The following is a 24,441-nucleotide window of genomic DNA, read 5'->3' as shown; positions in this document are numbered from 1 at the left end:
CACTCAACACTGAAGCTATAGTGCTGCCATGGCTGATCTTCCCCAAGATTGTCTTGGTGTATCAGCACCACTCTCCTTCTCTCTCTTTCCATTGCCTGAAGTACAATTGAATTTCTCTGTGCCTCAGAGCAGAGAACATCAGGATCAGAGAGAGCGGGATGGAGTCAAGGATTTTCAGTCTCCGGGCTGATATGCAGTTCTACGGTTCTGACAGATAAAAATCATGAATTGAGGCCGGTATCAGTGTATAATTCTCCATATTTTGACTCATGGATCCAGATGTGTTGTTTCTGCATGGATTCCAGTCAGTAATTACCTCTCAGCTTCTGCCCACTGATGCCATTCTTTCCCTGTCATTACCCAGTCTCCTGCGTGCCAAGGCCAGGTGACAAGCAGATGGGCCTGGCTGGTGCTGAACTGAGCCCTGTCGCCCATTCTGTCCCACTGCTACACAACGATCAACCATCAGCCAGCAGACACCACACGTCAGCCTATGGCCTCTCTGTCCGTTCACTGAAAGTTATGCTCAATATCTAACCACTGGTACTAAAACATTGTAACTAGTGAGATGATTTTATTTCTGACTCTTGTGTCGTGTATATGTATATGTGTAGTGAGTCAGATCTTGCTCATTCTGTGAACAGCTCATTCGATCTTAGTTTTTAATTATATACATATTATTTTGGATGGAGAGGGAAACGACTGAGAAAAAGATGCAACAAAGATTCCAAGTCAAATTTAAACCTTGTTACTGAAATTGAAATGTTGCAGTTTATAGTTGGCGTCTTAACCCCTAATCAACAGGGGCACCCTTCTCCTGCTTTGTTAAACTTGATATCTACAACTTATAGTGTGTTTATACTTGATGATTTATAGTAAATGACAAATTACATTTCATAAAATAGTATGTATGTTAAGCCAAAATAGTAATTACTAATTGTTGGCAATTTGAGTGCAACATCTTGGCAGTAAAATCCAATCATACAGTTCAAAATGGTGCCAATACTTTATATTCATATAAACCATAATACATAAAACATCTGCGCCTCTAAAAGACCTCTGCAAAAGTGACCGTGTTCCTCTGCAAAGAGAAAATAAAATACTTTTGGTTTTTATTTGCAAATTGAAACTGCAACTGTTTGTTTTGCTGAAAAATAGAAACACTAATTTATTTTTTACAAAGTGACCTTTTACCTGATACAGCTGATCAGGTTTTGTTTTCTGTTAATCTGGTAGTTTCAACACTATAAAGCAGTGCAGCATTAATCATTTAAGTCAGTTATTAAACAAAAAAATGCCAAAGAAAATGGAAAGGAATTACTTCTTTTTATATTTTTTATCAATACTTATATTGTTGTTTTATATTGTTGTAAATTTAATCTTTTAGGTTTGGACTGTTAGACAAAACAGATATAATATATAAATGTCACCTTAAACTATGAGAACTTCAGATAAGCATTTTATTTTATTTTACTATTTTTTAACATTTTTTAGACTAAACAATCAATAACACAATTCACAGAACAAATACAAAAGAAAGTGTAGGGGTTTGCAATATATCACTACTGAGTAAGTGGTGAATGCTTTTTATTTTGTGATACATGTTAAATAAATTGAAAAGCAAGTCAAGTCTAAGTATTAACAGCAGCAGTAGTGACTTGTGTGCCCATAAAAAATACCAAAAAGCTATAACACACATCATGTGTGTCATATTATAAATGTGTTCACACCATCACAAATATGTATGTGACAATATGTACAATCAAGATAAAGCCTGGTTCGTGTCTGCAGTAGACATGTGGCCTTTACACTGAGGTGAAATGAGGTATCGCTCTAAATGAGAGCAGATTAAAGCAGCAACATTCACAGCCACCACCCCCCATAAATCTAAAAGAAATGCATTATACAAGCAATGAACACAATGACATACTCTGCGTTGTGGTGATTGTATTTCGGTCCTTTTGCAGCAGTCTGGTAAAGGAGTCTCATTGGAATTCATGAAATAGTTTTATCATGGCGCAGCGCTGTAAAATCAATACATTAACTGTGCCGGGGGGCTAACTCTCTCAGGAGATTGTGTTTATGCACCCTGACCCATTCCACAAAGTGTTGTGCATTACATTTAAATTGGAGGAATTATCTACTACATATATTTCAGAAACATGCAATAGATACATGTAGCATGATACATGAAGTGGCTCAGGCTCATTATTGTGCTACCCTACACATGCGGCTCTCTGTGTGTTTTGAGTTGTGTGTGTTGACATAACAGTGAGCACAGTCACCCACGAGTGTGTTCATGTTTCAATATTTTCTATTGTGAACTATGTTTATTGGCCGCATTGTAAGCAGTGCATGTACATAATGAGCAGTATGTATATACAGTACCTTCACTGTAATGTGTGAATTTTCTTCACAGTGTGAAAACTGAGATGCACGCATCACATACAGTAGCTGGAAGCAGAGTAACTGCACGATACTCGGAGAACTGTATGTAACACAGCAAGACTGCTTGTGTGTGTGTGTGTGTGTGTGTGTGTGTGTGTGTGTATGTGTGCGAGTAGGTGTGTTTGTGTGCATGCTCCCATGTGTGCGTGGATTTGTGTTGTGCTGATGGGCTTATTATTTTATGGACTGCTGCTCTCTTAGTGCTCCTGTGGATGTGGCAGGCGAATAAAGATTGAATTAAGATAAAAATATAGGAGGATGGCGCCAAGAGAGCCTGCAGGAGAAAGAGATGTTGTCTGTCGTTTATTTATTCCACTTTCTGTTGATTATCGGAAGTGTTGGTACCAAGATTCACATTTCCATATTTTTGGTTATGCATCAGAAGAACACACGGAATTTTTATGCCCAATTTTTCTACCAATTTCCTTTTGAAAACGAAGTACTGAATATTGAATTAATTATGCGTATTGGAATAAATCAGTATCAATTATTAGGAGACAAGCACTAGTCTGTTGCTGCTGCTCTTTAAGACTTTAAGTAAAATCTCCTTTGCTCTATCTCTAGATCTTGGCTCAAACTAAAATGTCAAATTTTGATTGCAACTCTTCTAGTAAAACTGCTAAAGCCTTGTGTCGCCTTCAGTCTCACCAATAACACTCTGGTCTTTCTTTTGACTCAGCTTCTCCCTGAAGTGGGGTGAAGAGAATGAAAGGAGGAGAAGGCAAAGCTCAGGGCTCTAGATATTGGGAATGGTATTTTGGGGAGCCTCAGCTTCAAGGATTGACCAGCAGTCATAATATTTACAAAGAGGTAAGATTGACTTTTTGAAGAAATCAATATGTGATATAGCCTACATGCTGTTGTGAACCTGGGAGGTAATGGGATCTTTGCAACGCTTGGCTAACAGGACTCCATGCCTGTCTCTAGTTATTTCTCTCTTCACCCTTTCACTTTTCCCTCTCCCTCTGCCTCACTTCACCCTCTGCTTCGCTTCCCTTGATAACACGAACAGACATTATAATGGACAAATGTTAATAATTAATGTCAGAGCAATTGGAGACAATTAAGTGTGTTGACTGGACCATTAATTTTCCTGGGACTGTTGGTGGGGGAGCAGACGGGGAGAGAGCCCATCTGCAGAGGCAGACGGCCCTTCAATCTTTTTCCTCAGAGGTGCACCTGGACAGCTCTGGCCTGGTCAGCCACGCTGCCATCCATCCGTCCCAGGAAAGCTACAGGTCTATTATTCTACAAAGTGGCCATGAGTGCTGGCCACTATGTTCATTTTCAATAGTAAATCACTGGTGGACAGAGACAGTGTCAGGGCAAATGTTTCTTAAGCATGTTTCAGTAACATTCGTACTGCATTTGTGCATTCCAGTTGCTTTAGTGGTATTTGTGAAGCTACAGAGTATCTATATGGCATATCAGCACATGTGATCTGATGTATCTGTGAGTTTGTGAGAGGACAAGAACTGGTGTTTGGAAGGATGTGTGAGACAGTGTGTGTTTGTCTGTGCTTTACATGTTTTCATAGTCTAACTAAACAATTTAATTCATTTTAGCTAAGAAATCAGTAAATTTATCCTTGATGTTTGTTTTGATTAATGTATTTATTTGGTCTAAATTGTAATAACCAAAAAGGAGAAAATTGAATTTTATTTAGCTTATTTTACTGCAGTGACAGTACCACCCACATTAGTGCTCTCCAGGAGGCGTGGATTTTGGGTTGGTACTGGTGCAATACTAGTGTGGGCGGGCTCAATAAATAGACACCAGATTGCTGGTGTTACAAGATTACTTGCAGCTGTAAGTTTTGATGGTCTGGTCACTGGCAGTTACCACAACTGGACCCATGAAAGAGAGACAGCTAACGCTAGCTAGATTACTCCTTTGTATAACATGGTGTGAACACAGCAGGAACTATTGAGTCAGAAGGTGTTGAAATAACATGAACGAAATGTAAAGACTTGTGGAAATCAGTGCTAACGTTAGCTTCCACTTTGCGTAGCCTAGCTTGCTAGCTTCCACTTTATGAGCGGAATACAAACTTAACAGCATGGTCCTCTCAAATGTTAAATTTTGTAAAGGCACAGACAGTTGAAATTGCAAACGGCTGTTAAAAAAGGGAAAAAAAGTTCTGTATCAACGTCCATAGGATAAACAGTATGAGGAAATCCAATTTCAGTGATTTTAACACCACGTTGGTACATGAGTTGTGTTCATCCTAACATCTGTGAGGTTTGTTAACGCTCATGTTATTGTTTGTCTTACTGTCCCTGTGACGGATGCAGCCATCTATTGCTGTCACCTAAGCACACATGACGGGCTTACCTCACCCCCGCGCCCTGTTTTTCTACCATGTGTGATTGGCCGACCTCTCCACAGAATGTCAGTTGAGGAGACAGCATGTTAGACCATAATCACACAAGTCTGACCTGACATATCATGACACTCCCTGCCATGGTACCGCCACTCACCACGGCTGGGCACGAGTTGCTAAGCAACAGGCCACAGGAGTGTCGAAGGCTTCGACACGAGGAGAAGCTCGACAGAAATGACAGTGACAAACATGGAGGACCAGGGGGGTGACAAGGTGTTCCTCTGCGCAAAAATACACCTCCTCCTCTGTCTAACCTTGTCAGAAACGCTGCTGCCGCTCAGCACTCCCCCTCGCCTCCTTTTCCTTGTTCCTTCCTGCCTCCGGAAAGAGTCCCCCGTCAAAACATGTGTAAGAGAATTAAACTCGGGTTTACTTCAGTTGTTGCGCTGACAGATCAGAGACAGGATCCTTGTTTTAACTTGTCCTGTTACATAGTGCTTTGTGTTTTCCATCATCTTTCATGTTTATAGTGTTGCTGACTGTGACAGTGGAGCACTAGGGAGACTCCAAATGTAATAAAAATGTCACAACAATACCACAATTTAAAAACATTTTCACATTAACTGATTGATTGGTGAAACTCCTCAGTTATATATCTCAGTATACCTGCAATTTTTATGCTCTATTATCTCTATTTACACATATCATGCGTGACTGCTTTCACATTTAATTTACTTTTATTCTCTTTCAGACGTGGCTACATTTTAAGGTGTCAAGATTGTGTATTTTGGATCTTGAGTTTCATACAAACTTTGCCAGAATACAAAGGCTTCTTTCGCTTGTCTTTTGTTTGTTTGGTCTGAGCTCATTGACTTCATCTGACAGCCTGGCCTGACCTCAAACAGCCACTCAGATTGAGCTGGACCGAGACAGAGATGGAAAATGGGGTCACGTCTAATCAACATTGCTGTCATGATTATGTCCAGTTCACTCCAACCTGTAACCAGGCAACAGGCAGGGCTGCCACAAAGCCGATGTGACAGTGGCAGGTAGAGTGAATGTGGAAGGGTGGACAGGATGCTTGGGCGGGTGGGTGTGGGGGCGGTTTGGCCCAACGCAGCCTAGTTCTGTCCAGCCCGTCACACTCGCCCACCCTAGCAGTCTGTACAGGGATCAGCTGTTGCACTGAGAACCACAGGCAAAGGTGGGCACTTTAAACAGAAAGCATTAGCCCCTATCTTGTTTTGTCCTTGTAGAAAGAGACAATGCATTCAACATTATCACTTACTAAGATAAATACAGGTCAGGAAAACGTTTTGATCTCATTCCATTAAACAATATCCTTTATTTAGCTCCAGGTTGGAAGAACACAGGAGGTTGAGAGAAGCCAGACACAAAACACAGTACAGAAATCATACTACGAGGCTGGAATTAGGAGTTAAAGCCTTTCCTTTGTAAATGTGGCTACATGCACAAAGCCGTCTGATGTGCAGACATGCTTTAGGCAGCCAGTTTAGAAAAATTATTTAAAAAAATGATGTCCTTCTAGACCTTGCTTTCTTTAAAGGAACTGTCGTAAGTGTTTTTATGACAGCTGCATTGATTCACGCAGTATGTAACTGCCATGGAGAGTATTTTAGCATAGTGCAATTATGTCATAATTTAAAAGTGTTGTATGTAAGTAGGTTGCTCCTTTTTAATGCAATGCTAAGCTGAAAATTATGAAGATTATAAAGAGGAAAAAGACTGTAAATCAGTTTAAATATATAAAAAAAACAAAGGTTATATGCAATGGCAAAATGTTTGGAGACAATTTCATGCCTCTATTGTTACACCGAAATTAAAAATCAAATGTGTTTACAGCATGTGTAGACTCAGATCTCATCACAACAGTTTGTCACAATATTAAGACAGCATGACAGTGCTGCTGCTTACAGCACAGGTGTTGCAATGACAAGTTAAATTTCTGCAATTTTCTTCACTTTTACTCTGCTGCTCCTGCTGATGTTTGTATTGGTTAGAGGCTGTCTGTCTGTCTGTCTGTCTGTCTGTCTGTCTGTCTGTTTTGAGCTTCACAAACCCCTGTACTCTCCACGCTTAGCTGGACTCACCTGGTACCCAGCGCTCATGCTTTCCGACACTCATTTGGACAAGGATAATTAATATGTATACTCTTTAAATGAAAAAGTAAAAACTGTTTATAATGTACTTTATATCTGTTACAGCTACTTTATTAAAGTCGAGTTCAAATGAGTAAATTCCTCAAAGCCACATTTTAAAAATATGATACATCTTGAGTTAAAGGACAATACCAGTGTCATTTTTCTATCACCATTTACACCCCTGAAGACTTCAAATATGCTGATTTAGGAAATATATGCCTGTGAAAATTATGAGGATAATTGGCGTTCCTTCTTATTCTTCCTAAAATGGCCAGTAGGAATTAATAGTGAAAGAAATAAAGTTATTCTGATAATGTATTATGCTGTGGCAAAGCACCTTGTCTATATAGGTCCTGATAAAGACGTCACTCACCATGGTCTTCTGCGGACATCGTACAGGTCAATCTTGTTGGGTGCTCTCCATGGAGTGGCTTGAGAGTGCAAGAAAATAAGTTATAGACCGTACAGAGCACTGTAGGATATTTCAGATCAGATTAGATCAAAGTAATCATAATTTCATTCTGTCTATCGAGTTACCAGTACAGCCATCTGATAAGAGATTGCCAATGTTCTGCAGCCAAGGAGCCCTAGGGTCAATTTAGACTTTATCTTGCAGTGAGTTATAAGGCAGACTGTTGACTCAGTACCCTGCGGCCTACCTGGGTAGTATCGAGTCACTCCTGTGGCACTGCCAAACACCTGCCAGCGCAGAGAGCTGTCCTCCCGACGGTTTTCAATGAAGACCCTCTCCAGTGCCTGGGTCCAGTTCAACTCATTTAGGATGACTGGGGCTGTAGACATACACACACACAGACACAGAAACACACACAATCAGACTCACAATAGTGAATAACACTGTTTCCTAGTTAACAAATTTACACAGAAAAATGCTCATTTTTTCAAAAGGGGCAGATAAGTTTCACCCAAATATTAATGTGCCCATGCATCCAGAAGTTTTTTTATGATTCCTGCTGCAAGTGGACACTATTGACCCCAGTTTTTGGTAAATTAGGTCCTTTTGCAATGAGCTCAACTAAGAATATGCCTCTGGTTATGAAAAATACAGAGAAAAATTGAGAGAAAATGCAAATGAGCTACTAATTACGTGCCATAGTCCCTCACAGTAAGTATTAAAAATAGCAATAAATGCCTAAACTACAGACTGTTTGCCCTGAAAATAGTTTTTTTATAATCCGATTTTCACACAAGTTTTGTATTATTCATTTTATTCCACCTGTTTTATTCCACCAATATGCAAAATAAACACAGATAAACGTATATATTTATTAATAAAAAATGCAAAACATCACACTTTTTCTCCATTAGTAACCCAAAGGTCAACTCTCCTTGCTGAACAACCTTGACCATGGCGGCAGCAGTGAGCTGAGTACATAAGAATGGATGTGTGCAGGCAGTTCGGCCAGCGGTAACCGTCTGAGCAGGGCATCAGTCTAATCTGGGTGATCTCTGAGGAGGAATCTGAGATGACCTTGGAAGAGGTCATGTGTCACTCGCAGCATGTGGAGGCAGCCGCTTCTGAATTTTTGATAGCAGAGAAATACAAACTATTTTTGCAAATGTCCTTGGATGTGTGTGTGTGTGTGTGTGTGTGTTAGAGGATTTGTGATTGTTTAGTGATTGTAAGAGAGGAGAGGAGAGAGGGCTGAACAAGACAGAGAAAATGAACTGGTCTGCTTTGTGCATGCGCGGCTAAACGCATCAACGTGTGTGTTTTGAGTTAAAGCTTAAGGTCACAGATATATCTCACAGGTCAGTGGTACTCTGTGAAATGAATTTATGGTTGTGGAGAAAAGTATTCATCATCTAGTCAACAAGAAGTGGAATAACATGCTGCTGGTGGCGGTGGAATAACACCACATCAACGTGTCTTGTCTAACCTCGTAACTTATAGTGTATTTATACTGTCCTTCCTCTTTTTCCTCCACTTTAGATGCAGATTAGGCTTTTTCTATCCTTACAGCATTAAACAATATGCATCCAAACACACACACACACACACACACACACACACACACACACACACACACACACACACACACACACACATAAACCAAAAATGCTTTCAGTCTGTGTTTAATAGCTAAGCTGAAGTCAGAAGATGGGGAGTGCAATCAGAGGTTTAATAGCCACCTGATTAAAGAGGAAACAAGACGAGGCGCTGAGCTGAGGAGAACTTCACTCGCTCCTCTGATTTAATTACTCAGCCAACCAAAGCTAGATAAGCTTCTGAACCGACGAGTCCAGCTTTTCTCAACTCCTCGTTTGAATTTCACACAAATAAACGATCATTATCCACTTTTCCCGTGCTTTTCAATTACTGCTCAGTCTTTGACGAGCTGTCAGTTTAGAGGCAAGAATTGTGCCACTAACCTTCCCCTCATACACCAATCACCTAATGCTCTATAAGCCTAAAATCTTCACAATCACAGTGACATTATAAAAAAATTTATATTGTTTCTAGTTTTTCAGCAAAATTCTCAGTCCCACACTGCCAAACTCTCTCTAAAACTGTGGCTCAAAACAAAAGCCGAGTTTCATTACTCTCTTGTATCCTGTAAAACAAATGCACACGCGCACGTGTGCACACTCACTACAGCAGCACTAAGCAGTGTCTGGAGGATAGGAATATATGAAAGCCAATTTGCTGCCATCACCGAGGGGAGCTCCTCAACATGTTTTTCTCAAAATTCATAGACATAAACACAAAGGAAGACTGGAGGAGGATAGAGGCAGCCCTACAGATGGGGATAAACATAAAAACCTGAGAGAGGGGGAGGACGATTGATGGAAAGCAACACAGAATTTAACACAAATGAGTGGCTGCTTTCAAACCCAAAGAGGCAATTCCTCGCCCATGAGGAAAGGAGAGGATCAAAACACAAAACAAACTTCACTTTAAACTGCAACAATGATAATCGCAGGTTCTAGGACATGATTATGGTCAAAGTATTGGTTAATTGAAGTTTTTTCATATTATGTAACAGACATCAGAGCCACTTTGACCACAAACAACATAAACATAAATAATTTTGATTTATTAAAATGTGTGTTTATGTATATATTCTGTATATATAAGATTATTGGCTGATATATTGTTATCTGAATTTTTTTACTCCTAATATCGGTATCGACATTGGCATCAAAGATCCAGTATTGGTGCTTTCTGTTGTGCTGTTATTTGGTGACTAATTCCTGAAGATTGTGTACCAATGACATTTCTGCTACAAACTTAATTGCACTGTACCAGAATTTGAAAGCAAAACAGCTTTATGTTTTCTCTCTCATAACACAGTGTAGAGGACACCCTGTTCCTTTTCTTTAATTTCCAGCAGAAAGGAAGACAGAGTTGTTTTCCTATTTCAGGGATAAACCTTTCTTGAATTCCAGAGACACTGGGTGAGTGTCTCACCCCAGGACCTAGACAAACTGACCTCTTTACCCAAGTGGGGGTCTAACAACATGAAACTGGCCAGAATCAAACACTGTGTCAAAACTCTTGGAAAGCCGGATGGTTGACAAAATAATTAAAATTAATGATTAGACTAAAAGCATTTAAATGACCTTGAGGTCATTTGAACTGGACAACTCCACATTAAACATAGACAGAAAACTCTCCTTTTGGGTCGAGCTTATCACCAGACCCCTGTCGTAAAATTCGAAGGACATTCCTTAGTGAGCTTTCACTAAGGTGACCCTTATTGTAGCCAAAATGTGAATTTCATGTGAATTAAATGTCTAATCATTATGTAAATCATGTAATGTTGTTTGTCATAAAATTGCATGAATAATGATATAATTTTGATAGCTGTATGAATCTATTGATGAAATATTAATTCATATTCAATTTCATTACATTTTTCAGTGTGACAACATTGCCTTCTGTCGTGTGGTATAGCAAAGTCTTTATACACTATTAGTTAAATTATATTTTGATAGTTAAATTAGACAAGGAGTCATATTGAATGTTTTTATATTATGAAGTAAGTGTTATGTGGAATTTATATTTGAAGCCATGTGGTCTGAATGTTTAGTCACTATTGTTATGTTTACAGTCACCTAATTGTTTTAACTTAACTTTACTATAATATACTGTTTGATAGTTAATTCAATGAAGAACATCAGGTTTGTCTAAATATCATGAAATAAGTGTTAAGTTGAAGGTTTAATGTATATTCATATATAAACTTTGTTTTCTGAATGGTCTTATATCTACAATTTTGACATGAAGGTGGGCCATAGTGGGCATAGTGAACCTTGAAGTGTGATTATGTGCATAAACCCTGAGTTTAATTCCCCAAGAATAAGGATTAGAAAATCATAACTCTGGCATTTCAGTAACACCACCTTTTTCCTTGGAGAGTAAAGAAAATTAATATTCATTCGAACTTTGGTGCAAGAAACTTTTCAACACGCGCAAGACTTCAGAAAACTGATAACAAGCCTAAAGGCATCTCCCATGCCTTTAGGCTGGCCCTCGACAAGTTCTGGAACTGTGTCTTTATTTTACCTCGAGTTTTCTTTAGATGTCTGTTATGAATTTTGTTCTTCAACCTAAAATATGTGCACAAGTTAATCCTTTATTGAAAAGTTCAGTTATTTTTGCTTTTATAATTTTTAACAAGAAACCTCATGTTTTAACGTGTAGTGTTTTCCTTTTGATGTTTATCCAACTAAAGTAATTACTCTAGCCAACTAAAGAGTGTCATGTACTCTGTTTCTGGACTTTTTGTGTTTTGTGTTTTTTTTGGTGTTGCTCTGTGTGTTTTGAATGTGCTCTGGGTTACAAATTGTTTGTGATAACTGCATTTGCCATTCGTGTTTCTTTGTGTAGTGCTTGAGCTTAGTATTGTTTTTTCGTTTGAGTCCATGCCTTTTGTTTTCTTCAGTTTTATTCTTGACAGTTTGTAACCTTGTCTTTCTCACGTGTTGCTGTATTCCTGCTCAGGCTGTTTTCCCCTGCGCACATGTTCAGTGTTTAGTCTCGTTAGCCTTGACCTGTTTGTTGCCTGCCACACTCTCGTTGTCTTCATTGTTAACCAATCCTTGTGTTTCCCTCCTTTTCCAGCTGTGTCTTGTTCTGTGTTAAGTTCCTTGTGTATTTATACCTGTCTGTTCTTTGTCAGTTTGTGGTCAATGTATTCTCTCATTTCCCTTTTTGTCTTCATCTGCCAGTAACCAGAGTCTGATAAATAAATAATTATTTTCTTCAGTTCCTGTTGCCTGCTTGTTGTCTCTGCATTTGGGTCCACTTGCCTGCATAACCGTGACAAAGAGTTAGAACAGCCAGAGTAAATTTTCCGACACTCAAAAAGATCACAAAGACTCATTGAAAGCCTGAACTCAATGCTGGCTCACGTCACTCTGAAGGAGATAGCAACACCTCAGCCAGACTTCTGGTCGCCTGCCAAAACTAGACGACCACACTGACTGTTAAGTAACCTACTATCAGGCTCACTAACTCGCGGCGTCGCCTGGGAGACAGTGAAAGCTTTTCACGGAGCAGTATGAAACATGACAAGGCCACTGCATCCACCAAGACTCATCCAAAGCATGGCCCAAGCCGAGCTGCACCAGCTAACTACAGCGACCTCCACAACACCGGACCTGCCAAGACGACATCTCTGAAGCGACAAATCTTCAGCATAGTAAGGCATTATATGGCTTTGTGATCAAGGTTGATGTTGCATAAAATAAAATGATAAATAATTTCATTAGATAAGCTGAAGCCCTCTTAGCATTCCCCGTTGCTATAACATTGAGTTAGGTTCAAGTCACACACTTTGAGCCACAATTTCCCAATGATTTTAAGTTCCTACTATCATTTTAAGGCCTTATTAGTTTTTTTGTTTTATTATTCTCTTTATCATGTATTATTAAGACGTTTTGTTGTATAATGTCTTCATTTATCTTAAGAAGTCGTTGTGGTTTCCTTTGAGCACAGCAGACAGAGGTCACTGTTTTGAAAAGAACTTATGATTAATTTGAGACTGATCAATTAAACATTGAGGTGGTGCCCTGACAAATTGAAGAATAAAAAGTAGAGATTAACCCCTACAACAGTGTTAACACTTTGCAGATGGTCTGGAGAACTAGAAAGAGGAGAGAAATTAGTGAGACACCAAGTATCTCTGCCATTTTGACCATAAATTTTCAAACTTACCGCAGTCGCTCCCATGACTCAGATTCATTTCAACGAGAGCAGTCGCAATATTTTACTGATATTTGTGTGGAGATTATCAGGGAATCAAAACGTGCATTTCAATTTCATCTCGGCCATGCAATACTCTGTGGTCAAAGAGCCATCTGATTAATGTGTAAAAAGTATTATCCTTTAAGCATGAGCTATCACAGCAGGTTGCTGCAGCGGCAGCCTGTGTGCTGTGAAGTCCTGGGGGCTCTTATCTGGAGAAGCACTGGGTCTGTAATGATAGCTGTCCCAGACAGGCCAAGGGCAAAGAGACATCCTGAGACCTCTGTGTAAAACTAGCACCATCTCCAGTACCTTGACTAACATCAAGGTACTAACCAAACTGGCTATGCAAGAATGATTATCAGTTACATCGCTGTCCAGGGCTGTGCACACACACACACGCTAACTCAAAAGCTGCAATGTGCTGGCTATGTTTCCTAAATGATTGTGTATTCATGATGTATCTACTGGTGGTGGTGGTGGTATAGTGGGGTTGGTCAGTCTTTGTCTCAAGGGTAATAAGACAGAAAAATCTGTATCTGTACATCTGTTTGCCAACTGAAACTAAACCAGTCACATGCAGATGTGAGCCACCTCTACCGTCAGTCCAGTTCTGCAAACATACAGATACACACACACACACACTCTCTCTAGCACACATCTGCAGATGATCTCTGCAGAAAAACAGCCACATCAGAGATAAGAGAACACAGCAAACTAATTCTCTTTGATTTATTCAGTTAGGATATGCCGTGACTTCTCTGGACAGTTGATAAAAAGACAAATTTCCCCTGGGGGGGAAATATGCTCACACAGGCAGACAAGGCCTCCAAGCGCTGTGTTGGGCTCATCTTTCACGTGAAACGCACCTCTCTGTGATATCTTTAAAAGGTAATTCATCAGCGCGCCGCTCCCCTGACATTTAGAGCACCCTTGGCTTTGCCCCTTTATGGAGCACGACTGCACACCAAGTAGGGAAACAATTATGAGTGGGATTTATGGAGCATCTCTGCGTGAGATCATTCCTCAACCCCCCCACCACCACCTCTATCCTATGACCCCCACCCCCCAACCCCTCATACACACATTATTCACACTGATATAACCGAGATAAAGAGCCGATCTATGCCTTATGCCCCATATTAATCCAACATTATAGAAATGGGTACATGCGTTTACTATACACACAGCGCAGAAAAAAAGGCACAGTAGCCAGTAATATATCATAGTGGAACACAAGTGGTCCCTCATAAGAAATCCATAATGGTAATGGAGTTAAAGCCATTAGTTGAGTCCCTTTGAAGAGTCATAACTATTATTGCTGTCATCGCCATAATGTGTTTACATATTCTACTTTTAAGTGGTAGTGGTGCAGTTTGATTCTGACATTACTTAGAGACAGGCAGGCTAATAGACAAATACAGCTTGTTTTGAATCTTAGCAAGTTAACAACCAGAATGCATATAGTTATATATTAAAGGGAAGGCTGTTTTTCATACACTTTATAACTCACTGAAAATTTAGCGCTGTTCTTTCTTTGACTGTAAACTCAAGTAAGGATGGAATTAAATATATTGTATCAGAAAACCACTGGTCTGATCTCACTTGAAGGGTCACCCTAATTACAAAAAAATACATAATTCTTTAATTACACATGTGGTGTTGAGTCGTGCAGATCGATAGTTTAATTTGTCTAGGTTTTGAGGTAACCACCTCTGCTGTTTTTGCCTTCACCCCAAAACAAAGGAGTTGAACAGAATTTCGTGTGTGATGCTCACAGCAATGAAAGTGACATTTCAAAAAATTCATCAACAACATATTTTTGCAGACACAGTGTCCCAGTTACTCTGGAATATTTACAGACCTCACGGTCAACAGTTTTCAATAACACTAAAGGTAGTTGAGAAAATATGTCTTTTTGTAATTTGGGTGATCCAATACAAGCAGTTTGATAAACCATCACCTTTCTCTGACCCTGAACTACCCAGAAAGGTGCCAATTTCTGCGCAATGTTCTTTGATTTTTCTGTATGTACCTAACACACACTGTCTTTCTGTATTGTCAACACAATTTCTTCTTCATCTATCCCTCCCCTCTCTCCTCTGTTTCCTCCTTGTCTCTCCTTCATTCCTCTTCCTTCAGGGCTGCTTTGTGGCCTGGCTGAGTGTTAAAGAGCCTGAACCTTAAACCTTTCATCCTGCAGAGGAAAAGGCAGCTATAGGAACTGGCAGCAGCTCACACATCCACAAAAAAGCTAGAACAAAGTCTAAGCCTTCTCAAAAGAAAAATGTGTCTTTTTGTACCTTTTGGTTGAGAAAAATAAGGTTCAGAAGATACAGTATAACCAAATTTGTAGTTGACTTTACAAAACACTATTAGGTTACTTCTCAGAGAATTTACTGGCAACTGAAACAGCAGCATTAACTAATTATAATTAACATTCAAACTGTTTCACTGAAGAATAGCATTTAGTGTGAACGCATTTGCCATCGAGGAACTCAGTTTTGCCAAATGGTAATCTCAAACTGTGAAAGGGGGAAACAAATGGAAATTTCTCTAAGGAGGGATGATGATTCAATATACAGAATAAGACAGAAGGGAGAGATTTTACCACACCTCCAGAGTGCTCCTCCAAATAATTTTTCTAATTAAAGAAGAGCAGTAAATAACAAACACATGAAATGTAATTTGTGAGCCTGGTGGTGAGTGAAGTGGAGTTTGCTGTGCTGACTGTTCTAATTAGTGTGTGGGTAAATGATAGTGCCCCTTCACTGGGCACACACTATAGAGGGGCAGAGAGTAAAAGATGGAGTCTATAAAGTTGAGACCGACAGAAATACAGCCCGCAGTGTTTATACCGTCTTTCTTCCCTTTTGGTTTAACTTTAAATCCCTTTTTTTTTTGCACTTTCTCTCTCTTTCTTTCTTTCTCCACAAATCCCTTTTGCTTTTTTCCACACATTTAAATCTGGTTTGATGTTGAGAGGGGCTGAGTTGATCTCCAGCGTGGCGTGAGTTGGTTGACAGGGAAGCTTCCTCCACTGGAGGAACCTGAGGCGTGTGAAAGGAATACAGGCTGCATGTACTGTACATGCACGCACACACACACACACACACACGCATGCACGCACACACACACACACACACACACACACACACACACACACACACACACAAACACACACACACAAACAGACACACAGACACTCACAAAAATGACATTTTACATTTAACTGAAGAAAATTTCCACATTCACAGCTTATGACTTTAAGATGACAAATGTAGTATGTTATTATAGAAATGGCAATAGCACATACTGTTGTAAAGTGGGAACAGTCACTAATTGCAGCCACAGCCAATAAAATGACTAAGAACCACAAAGCATAACTCTCATTCCTCTCATTATCACTTTTCACTTCCTTCTGTGAACAGATCTGAGTCTGTCTATCAAAAGTTCCCTTTGTCCCTTCAGTACCATTTGAGCTGACTTCTCTGCGGATCCATTTTAGAGACATCAGAGGTAATTTCACTCAAATGAAACCCTGCAGATGCAAATCTTTCTCTTCTTTTCAAATCTCATATGTGCATTGACTCTCAATCGATCAATCCATCAAACACATTTATTTGTCACATCTAATCATGTAAGATACTATCAAAGGAAAATGTAATCCTGCCAGTTCCTTATATTTGTGCATTAAGTGGGGGGGGGGGGGGGGGGGGGGTGAGTCTTAGGCAGTGACCTCATTTAGGATCCTAGTGGCCTAAGGGTACAAGCTCTTCCTGAGCCTGTCAGTGCTGGCCTAGTGTATCTGGTACCATCTTCCTAACCGCAGCAGGGGGAAAAGGCCGTTATCTGGGTGGTTGGGATCCTTAATGATTCTCTAAGCCTTATTCTTGTAGCACTTGGTGTAAATATCCTTGAGGCTTGTATGTTCAGCCGAATGAACCACTCTTTGAAGGGCCTGGCAGTCTTGTTCGGTGCTGTTTCCGTACCAGGCAGTGATGTTCCCCGTCAGGACGCTCTCGATGGTGCAGGAGAAGAAATTCCTCTGTAATTGAGGGGATACCTGGAATTTCCTCAAATGTTTGAGGTGAACCAGTCTTTGCCTTGCCTTTCTCACCACTGAATCAGTATGCAGCGCCCTGGTCAGGCCCTCTGTGATGTGGACACCCAGGTACTTGAAGTTGTCCACCCTCTCCACCGAGGACCTGTTGATATTAAAGGGAGCATACTTCCTAGCCTCCTTCTTCCCAAAGTCCACTTTCAGCTCCTTAGTCTTGCTGACATTTAGAGGAAGGTTGTTGTCCTGACACCAGCGGATCAGGTCCTCTACTTCCTTCAGGTAGGCCTTTTCATTGTCATCTGTGATCAGGCCCACCACAGCTGTGTCGTCAGCAAACTCGGTGATGGTGTTGGAGTCGAAAGTAGCTACTCAGTCATGTGTGCACAAGGAGTACAGCAGGCCCGGGGGGGCTCAGGTGATGAGGGTAGAAGAGGTGTGCCCGCCTACCCTTACTACCTAAGGTTTGTCCATCAGGAAGTCAGGGATCTACATGCACAGTGACGTGTTTAATCCCAGGTCCTTGAGCTTTGTGACAAGCCTGGAAGGAACTATGGTGTTAAACGCTGAACTGCAGTCAATGAACAGTAGTCTCACATAGCTTGCTTTCTTGTCTAGGTGAGATAGAGTAGTGTGGAGGATGTGTGCTATGGTGTCTTCCGTTGATTGGTTAGGACAGTAGGCAAACTGCTGTTAAGCCATTCAAAGCACTTCATCACTACAGAGGTGAGTGCCACTGGGCGGTAGTCATTCAGGCAGGCTGGTCTTGTTTTCTTGGGCACAGGACTTCTTGAAGCATGTGGGTATGACAGACTGAGCAAGGGACAGGTTGAATATCATTGTGAACACCGGCACTAGTTGGTCTGCACATAGTTTGAGGACCCGCCCACTGATTCCATCTGGTCCTGCTGCTTTCTTGGAGTTCACACGCTTGAAAGCCCCCCTGACATCATGCTCAGAAAGGGTGATAGGTGTTAGAGGTGCACCCACCCATCCATTAACCTCTGCTTCAGCTGTTTTTGCTTCCTGGCTGCGATAGTCTCAAAACGAGCATAAAAGTTGTTTAGCTCACTTGCTAGAGATGCACCAGCACTTGACAAGGAGTGGGGTGGGGGGTGGGCTTGTAATCTGTCATACTTTTTAGACCTTGCCACACGCTTCTGGGATTGCCCTCCTGGAATTGTAGTTCCACTTTCTTGTAGTCCTTTTTTGCCTACTTTAGTGCTCTTCTTACATTGTAGGCTGCTGCTTTATAATTGTCCATGTTTCCACACTGCAGCCCCGAGTTGTAGGCTGCAGTGCATGTGTTTATGGCTGGATGGTTCTGGTAATCCATGGTTTCTGGTTGTGTAATGATTTGACTGTAGTTTGTTTACATACTTCGACCTCGACCAGCCAGGTAGCAGAATCGGCAGGAGGAAAATTTACAAAGTGGTGAGTTGACCACTTCCCTATACTGATGAGTGATTCTACTTACCTACTACTACTACTACTACTTACTTAAGACTTACTAGTATTTTATTCAATTTAAAGGTTACTATGGAGGAGTATGAGCTTTGTACCTTTTTTTTGTTGTTATTTGTCATTACATGGTGGGGCTGTCAAAATTGGCCAAAAATGACGTTAGATTATTCCTTCTACAAAAAATACATAGTTTTGAACCATTTGAATATCTATTTTTGCACATTATGTCCGTAAGAGAGCAAAACAATACAACAAGAGACATAACTACTTGTGTAGGTATATTTATTTTAACATAAACAAATGTCGAACGTCGTTTTTGGTTGTTTTTTTTACAATTCGATTATATAATCGAATTTAGAATATTCATTGACATCCCTTTTGACCAATGACCAAATTAGTCTCCCCTCTGATCTATCTGTTCATCAGCCAGCTCTCAAAGTCTGGGAAGTCATAAGACTCTTGAACACACCAAGAAGGTAGAAAATCAATGTCATAACTTTTGAAAAATGTTGCAGTATATAAAGTATGTAAAAGCATACCTGGTTTTTCATTAGTGACCTAAAACATGTGGTCCTAAAACTATGACAAGAGCAGTGGCTGCAGGAATCAGACAGTCAAATATAGGAAGGGTGGTAGTGATGTGTATGTGTGTGGAGGGTGGGGTGGGTGGTTTAATCATTCCATGCAAAATATTTAAGCTCCACTCTTTCATCTGCACATACAGTTAGCCAGTCGTCACCATTCATTTCTGATAACCAAATTTCTCACTGTGCCTGACTACAATAGGAAACTGACAACATGACGTTAGGCCGCTGTAAAAAGGCGCTGTATGCAGCGGATTTAAACTTCAAATTTAATGAAAGGACTTCCCACATTCAGCGGTGGTTTTCTTTATTCCCTGCTGGGAACTGTGGCTGCTTATTCTTATACAAATACTAATGTAGTCATACACTATGTTTATACTATACAAACAGTTATTACTACCTTTTAAAAAAGGTTTTCTATATGTTATAATGTATATGCAACTATAGAATGACCCAATCTAGCTTAGTAGCCTCCATTTGCAATAAGAACTTGGTCCAATTACTAGAGAGATTCCCCTGAATCTAAAATATAGTCGCTAAATAATAATTTGTGTATTCCCTCGCTGTTTTCATCCTTATTTTTCAGTGATTATATACCCAAAGCTTCTCCCCTGCAATTATTCAGCAAATCCCTGCCTCTTCCTCACCATTTCTGTAACATTCACAGGGGGAATAAAACCTGTTTCTCCATGGATGATACCACCCACATCAATTTATTCCTCTGTGGCTGTGTTGCAATGTCCATTCTGTAATAAGCAATGATAATTAGAAGAAAACTGTATGAATGTTTGACCTAAGCTAATTAGAAAGTTTGCAGACTTGGCAGCAGGAATCAGCAGTGGGATAATGAATCATAAAATGGTTCATTACTGCGCTCAGGGAACACTCTCAATCTCAATAAACGGACATGGGGCCTAGCAGACAAATCAAACCAGGACGCATACACCGCCTCATTTAGCTGCTGAAAGGATCACAATAAAAAAAAAAGAAGAAAAAAAAAAGAGAACGCGTCTTTTGCTCTAAATGGTTTCTATTATTAAAGTGTCTCTTCTCCTTCACTCTCCCTCTTGCTTCTTTTCTTTCTATCTTTCCTTCTATCTGTGCTTCTCTCTCAGTCCATCTCCAAGGACACCCATTTTGCTGTGATTCGCAATTCATACTGCCATTTTCTGGAAAACAGTCAATTTATACAATGCATTAACAATGTCTACAAATCAAAGCAAGCTAGTCCAACTACGTAGAGCACAAGTGCTAATAAACAACACTTGAGAATTTCACAACAACTGTTGAATATTATGTTGTACTTTGGACTGTGCTCCATTCTTCCTACGGTTTTCTTTTCTCTGCCTTTCCTCTGGCCTCCCCCTGAGGAACCAGCGCTGAATCTACCCACTCACACTGCTTCTCTTAAGCTAATCCTAACCCCACAGATATACTGTAGATCCAGACCTCTCCAGACCCGGAGGACAACAAGCCGCCCACATTACATCCTCTCCAAGGCACCCTGTAGGCTCCCACTAGTGGGACAGGTGCAGAACACGACATACAGATAATAATCCACTTCCACCATCTCTCTAAAGCAAATGAAGCTCCTGTGACTTCAGCTTGATGTAATTTTTTTCTCAATATTGTTACCTACTGTATGTTTGTAATTTGTGTCTGGTTTGGTGGTAAGCCGTCTTTATTGTATGTTCGGGCTGCAACATGTTTTTTTTATCACCATTTATTTATCAATGTCGAGTAAAAAACAGCACACTCGTTCGTGATGGAGTTGGCACAAAATCTGCAGTTGGCAATCTCAGCACAGCAGACTGCGCAATGGGAGCAAACTAAACAACATCAATAGTAAACATTTTCCACAGAACAGAAATGAAAAAACTAATTCCATGCACTGTACCACTCTACCCCTCTAGTCTCCAACAGGCTCAATCAAGAGGCCTTTATTCTCTGACTCATATCTTCAGACAGGGGAACCAGAGCTGGCACGAATTGGCTCTGGGAACAATGTGCAGGCCTGATTGCTCTATTGTGAGTTAGCTGTGGCCTTTGACATCTCCTCCTGAACCAAGAGTGTCTAATTCTGACAAGATTTGTCTGGAGACACAGCTGGGGGGGCATTGTTACAGACAGGTGCCATACACTGCCTGTTCAACACAGAAGGCGAAGAAACTAGACAATAAAAGAAAGAAAAAAAATTGCCTTTGTGAAAATGGCTGTCTGTCTGCACACGCTCTGGTTTTTGAGTCTTTAAAGAGGCAGGCAGAGAGTGTCCAAAAGGTTAGAGGTGGATAACAGAGGGAACACGCCAAGCAAAATCAGAATCCCAGAAGGTACATGTGTTCCCTTTTGTCCATTTGGCAGCTGCAGAGTAAGGAGGGTGTTATGTCCGCAGGGCAGCACGGTGCCAGGCAGGAAGGGCAAGGTCCATGAGTGGGGGAGCCCATGCCCACGCAGAAAAAAAAAAAAATACAGTTCAGATCTGGTGTGAGAGAGCGTCTGTCATCTAAAATCATGTTAGTGTGCTAAAATGCTGGCTAAAATAAAAGGAGGGAGAGATTGAGCTAACACAGAGAGAGAGAGAGAGGAGAGGTCAAGTCAAAACAGAAGACTGTCATCTATCCACTGCATAGTGGTCTGCATGAAAACCACGTGGAGCTATCTTGGAACATGCACGGTACAGGTAAACCTGCTGGCACCAGCCCCTTTATATTGTAATCTACTATACTGTATATTACAAATTCATATTTTCTCATTACTATTTGCTTTTAAGGGAGACAGCCAACAGCACAAAGTCCAACGATGTAAACATTTCCACCAGTAACAGGTTGAGTGCTACAGTATTGACTGGTATACTCAATAAATGTTGTTGAAATTATTCACATATTTGAGATTATTGCGTTGTAGTAGCCAGCAGGGTGATATCATGGGGATAGAGGTGTGTGTTTGGATATGAGTTGGCAAAGATTTTGTTTACATTTCCCAAAAATGAGGTTGAAGTCTAATTTATCCATTTCGCCTACTTTTTGATTGTGTGTTCATGATGCTGTTCTTTGCATGCAACCAATTTCTGTGGTTAGTTTGCTTGTGTACAATATACAGTGTATATATATATATATATATATATATATATATATATATATATATATATATATATATATATAAAACACAAAGGAAATGCAGTGTGTGCTCATACACTGGTCAGCATGGCAAACATCAGGAGGCAGCTCTGCACTTTTTACTGCAGAGGCTAATTTAGTTCATGAGGTCAACATTTTAATCAGAAGTATTGACGAAACAGGGCAAGCAGAGCACTTTGGCGTTAATAGGTGGATTTAATAATTCACATGATAATATATGTGGTACATAATAATATATGTAGTGCCACTCACTCAATCACCTTACCACCAGAGCACTGATTAAAAAAAGCATGCTTGTATACTCACAGCCTTTGTATATGTCTGTAGGAATCTGGACTGCGCTGGAGGAGTAGTTGACCTTGTTTTTAAAATTGAGATCCTCCACAAATTCCAGCTCCAAAGACGACGAGGTCTCCAGCGGGTTCTCCTCTTCTCCATCCTCCGTCTGTAGACACACACGCGCACATGCACCCACACACACAAATCTGAGTGAGCATACAAATGAAAACGAGTGGAAAGAGAAATGTGCAAATACAACGCTGTATTCTCTCACCACCCATAATGTAGCTTTACAGAGCCCATCTGCAGCTCTGCTACATACAAACACGTACACAAACACGTTCTCTTTGTCTCCTGCTCTCTTTCGACTTGCACATTAAGTCATACAACATTCGGATGATGTTGAGCACAAAAATAGCAATTATTCCGCCTTTTGTCTGCCTTCAGATTTAGGTGGTTCTACTCTCTCCCGCTCATCAGAGAACAACAGCAGGTATCAGAGCAGACACCAAACAGAGACTCATTAGCGCCAAAGATGACTATCACACACACATGAAGTGCCATACAAATTAACCCCAACAATAACTAGCAACTAACACCACTTAATCACTGTTTAGTCTCCCACCCATTCGGATGATAACATATTTCATAACAGACTGTCTCATTATCTTGAGTTTTTCCCTGTCGCCTGTGACTGTCTAAATAAAAAACTGTGCTAATACTGGATCTTTCCTATATGCATTGGCTTTTTTTCCCCAGCTTCAGTCATTGTAGATGATGAGAAAGCCAGACACACATATTGCATTAGGAAAGTGTCAGATATCAAAGAAAGTCAGAAGATAAAAAGGCAAAACTGACATTTAAGCTTTTTATCTTGATAAGTTATCAATGGAGGACAATCTGTGCCTGTTCTGATCTGTTCTGTGATCTGTTCTGTGATCTGTTCTGATCTCCACAGGAGGAAGTAATTGTGGGATGTAAAAAAAAAAAAAAAGTCCATTTAAAAAAATGGAAGCAAGATATAACCCCACTCTCTTTCGTCAGTTTATTAGCTTATTCTTGATCTGATTCGAGTTTCTTTCCTTAGAGCGCTCACTAAAACCCTGTTAGATGCATTCTTAGAAAGCAGCACATACCACAGCAGGTCACATTTACGGATCAACATTCATAAATGAAAACGTAGGAGGTCGGTTCATGGTTGAATCTTTATAAACTTAACACAATTTAATTAATGTGTGCTCATGCACCAAGCTCTTTGATACCCTGCCATACAGAAGTAGCCCTCAGCACAGTCTGGCGTCATGCTTCTATCATTCTTCCTTTATTAGTCATCCTTCATTAGCCTTAATTCATTGAATATTTGTAAAACAAAACTCATATCTCGGATCATTCCTCATGCATTCTGACTGCGGAAAAGCAGAATTTCACTTTTAAAAATAAATCTCTGCTGAGTGCAGTAAACCTGCAACTGCAATACGCAGTTTTCATTTTAATAAAGCAGCATGGGTTAATTAGATCTGACATGATAAAAACTGTTTGTTTTTTGCTAAATTAAATCAAAACCCCATATCCATGGCAGAAATTGATTGATGGGCCAACTTTAATTGACTATTAAAATGCAATTACAAGCTGTTGTTGGGACGAGCCAGGGGATAGCTGTGCTGAAGTCCCATTGAAAGTCAACCTAAGAACCAACACAGTGTAATGATGGAGAAAATTCTGCAAGGCTTAAAACATCATGGTATGAAATATGACTAGAAATAAGTTAGGATA

General features: G+C 40.2%; 1 protein-coding gene across 10 annotated transcripts in view; it reads right to left on the bottom strand.

Annotated features, from left to right (window-relative positions):
- Window positions 1-24,441, bottom strand: part of cacna2d2a (calcium channel, voltage-dependent, alpha 2/delta subunit 2a) — a 155,715-nt gene that overhangs the window by 31,905 nt on the left and 99,369 nt on the right. For all 10 annotated transcript variants that reach the window (XM_044347711.1, XM_044347712.1, XM_044347707.1 and 7 more), the window contains 3 exons: window positions 22,696-22,834; window positions 7,593-7,724; window positions 7,307-7,364 (listed from right to left, as the gene is read on the bottom strand). In XM_044347711.1, the coding sequence (XP_044203646.1) occupies window positions 7,307-7,364; window positions 7,593-7,724; window positions 22,696-22,834 (329 nt within the window). The remainder of the gene's footprint in view (window positions 1-7,306; window positions 7,365-7,592; window positions 7,725-22,695; window positions 22,835-24,441) is intronic.

The sequence above is a fragment of the Thunnus albacares genome, chromosome 4 (genome assembly GCF_914725855.1).
Source record: "Thunnus albacares chromosome 4, fThuAlb1.1, whole genome shotgun sequence".
NCBI classification, from domain to species: Eukaryota; Metazoa; Chordata; class Actinopteri; order Scombriformes; family Scombridae; genus Thunnus; species Thunnus albacares.
This window is presented reverse-complemented; position numbering and strand designations above follow the sequence as displayed.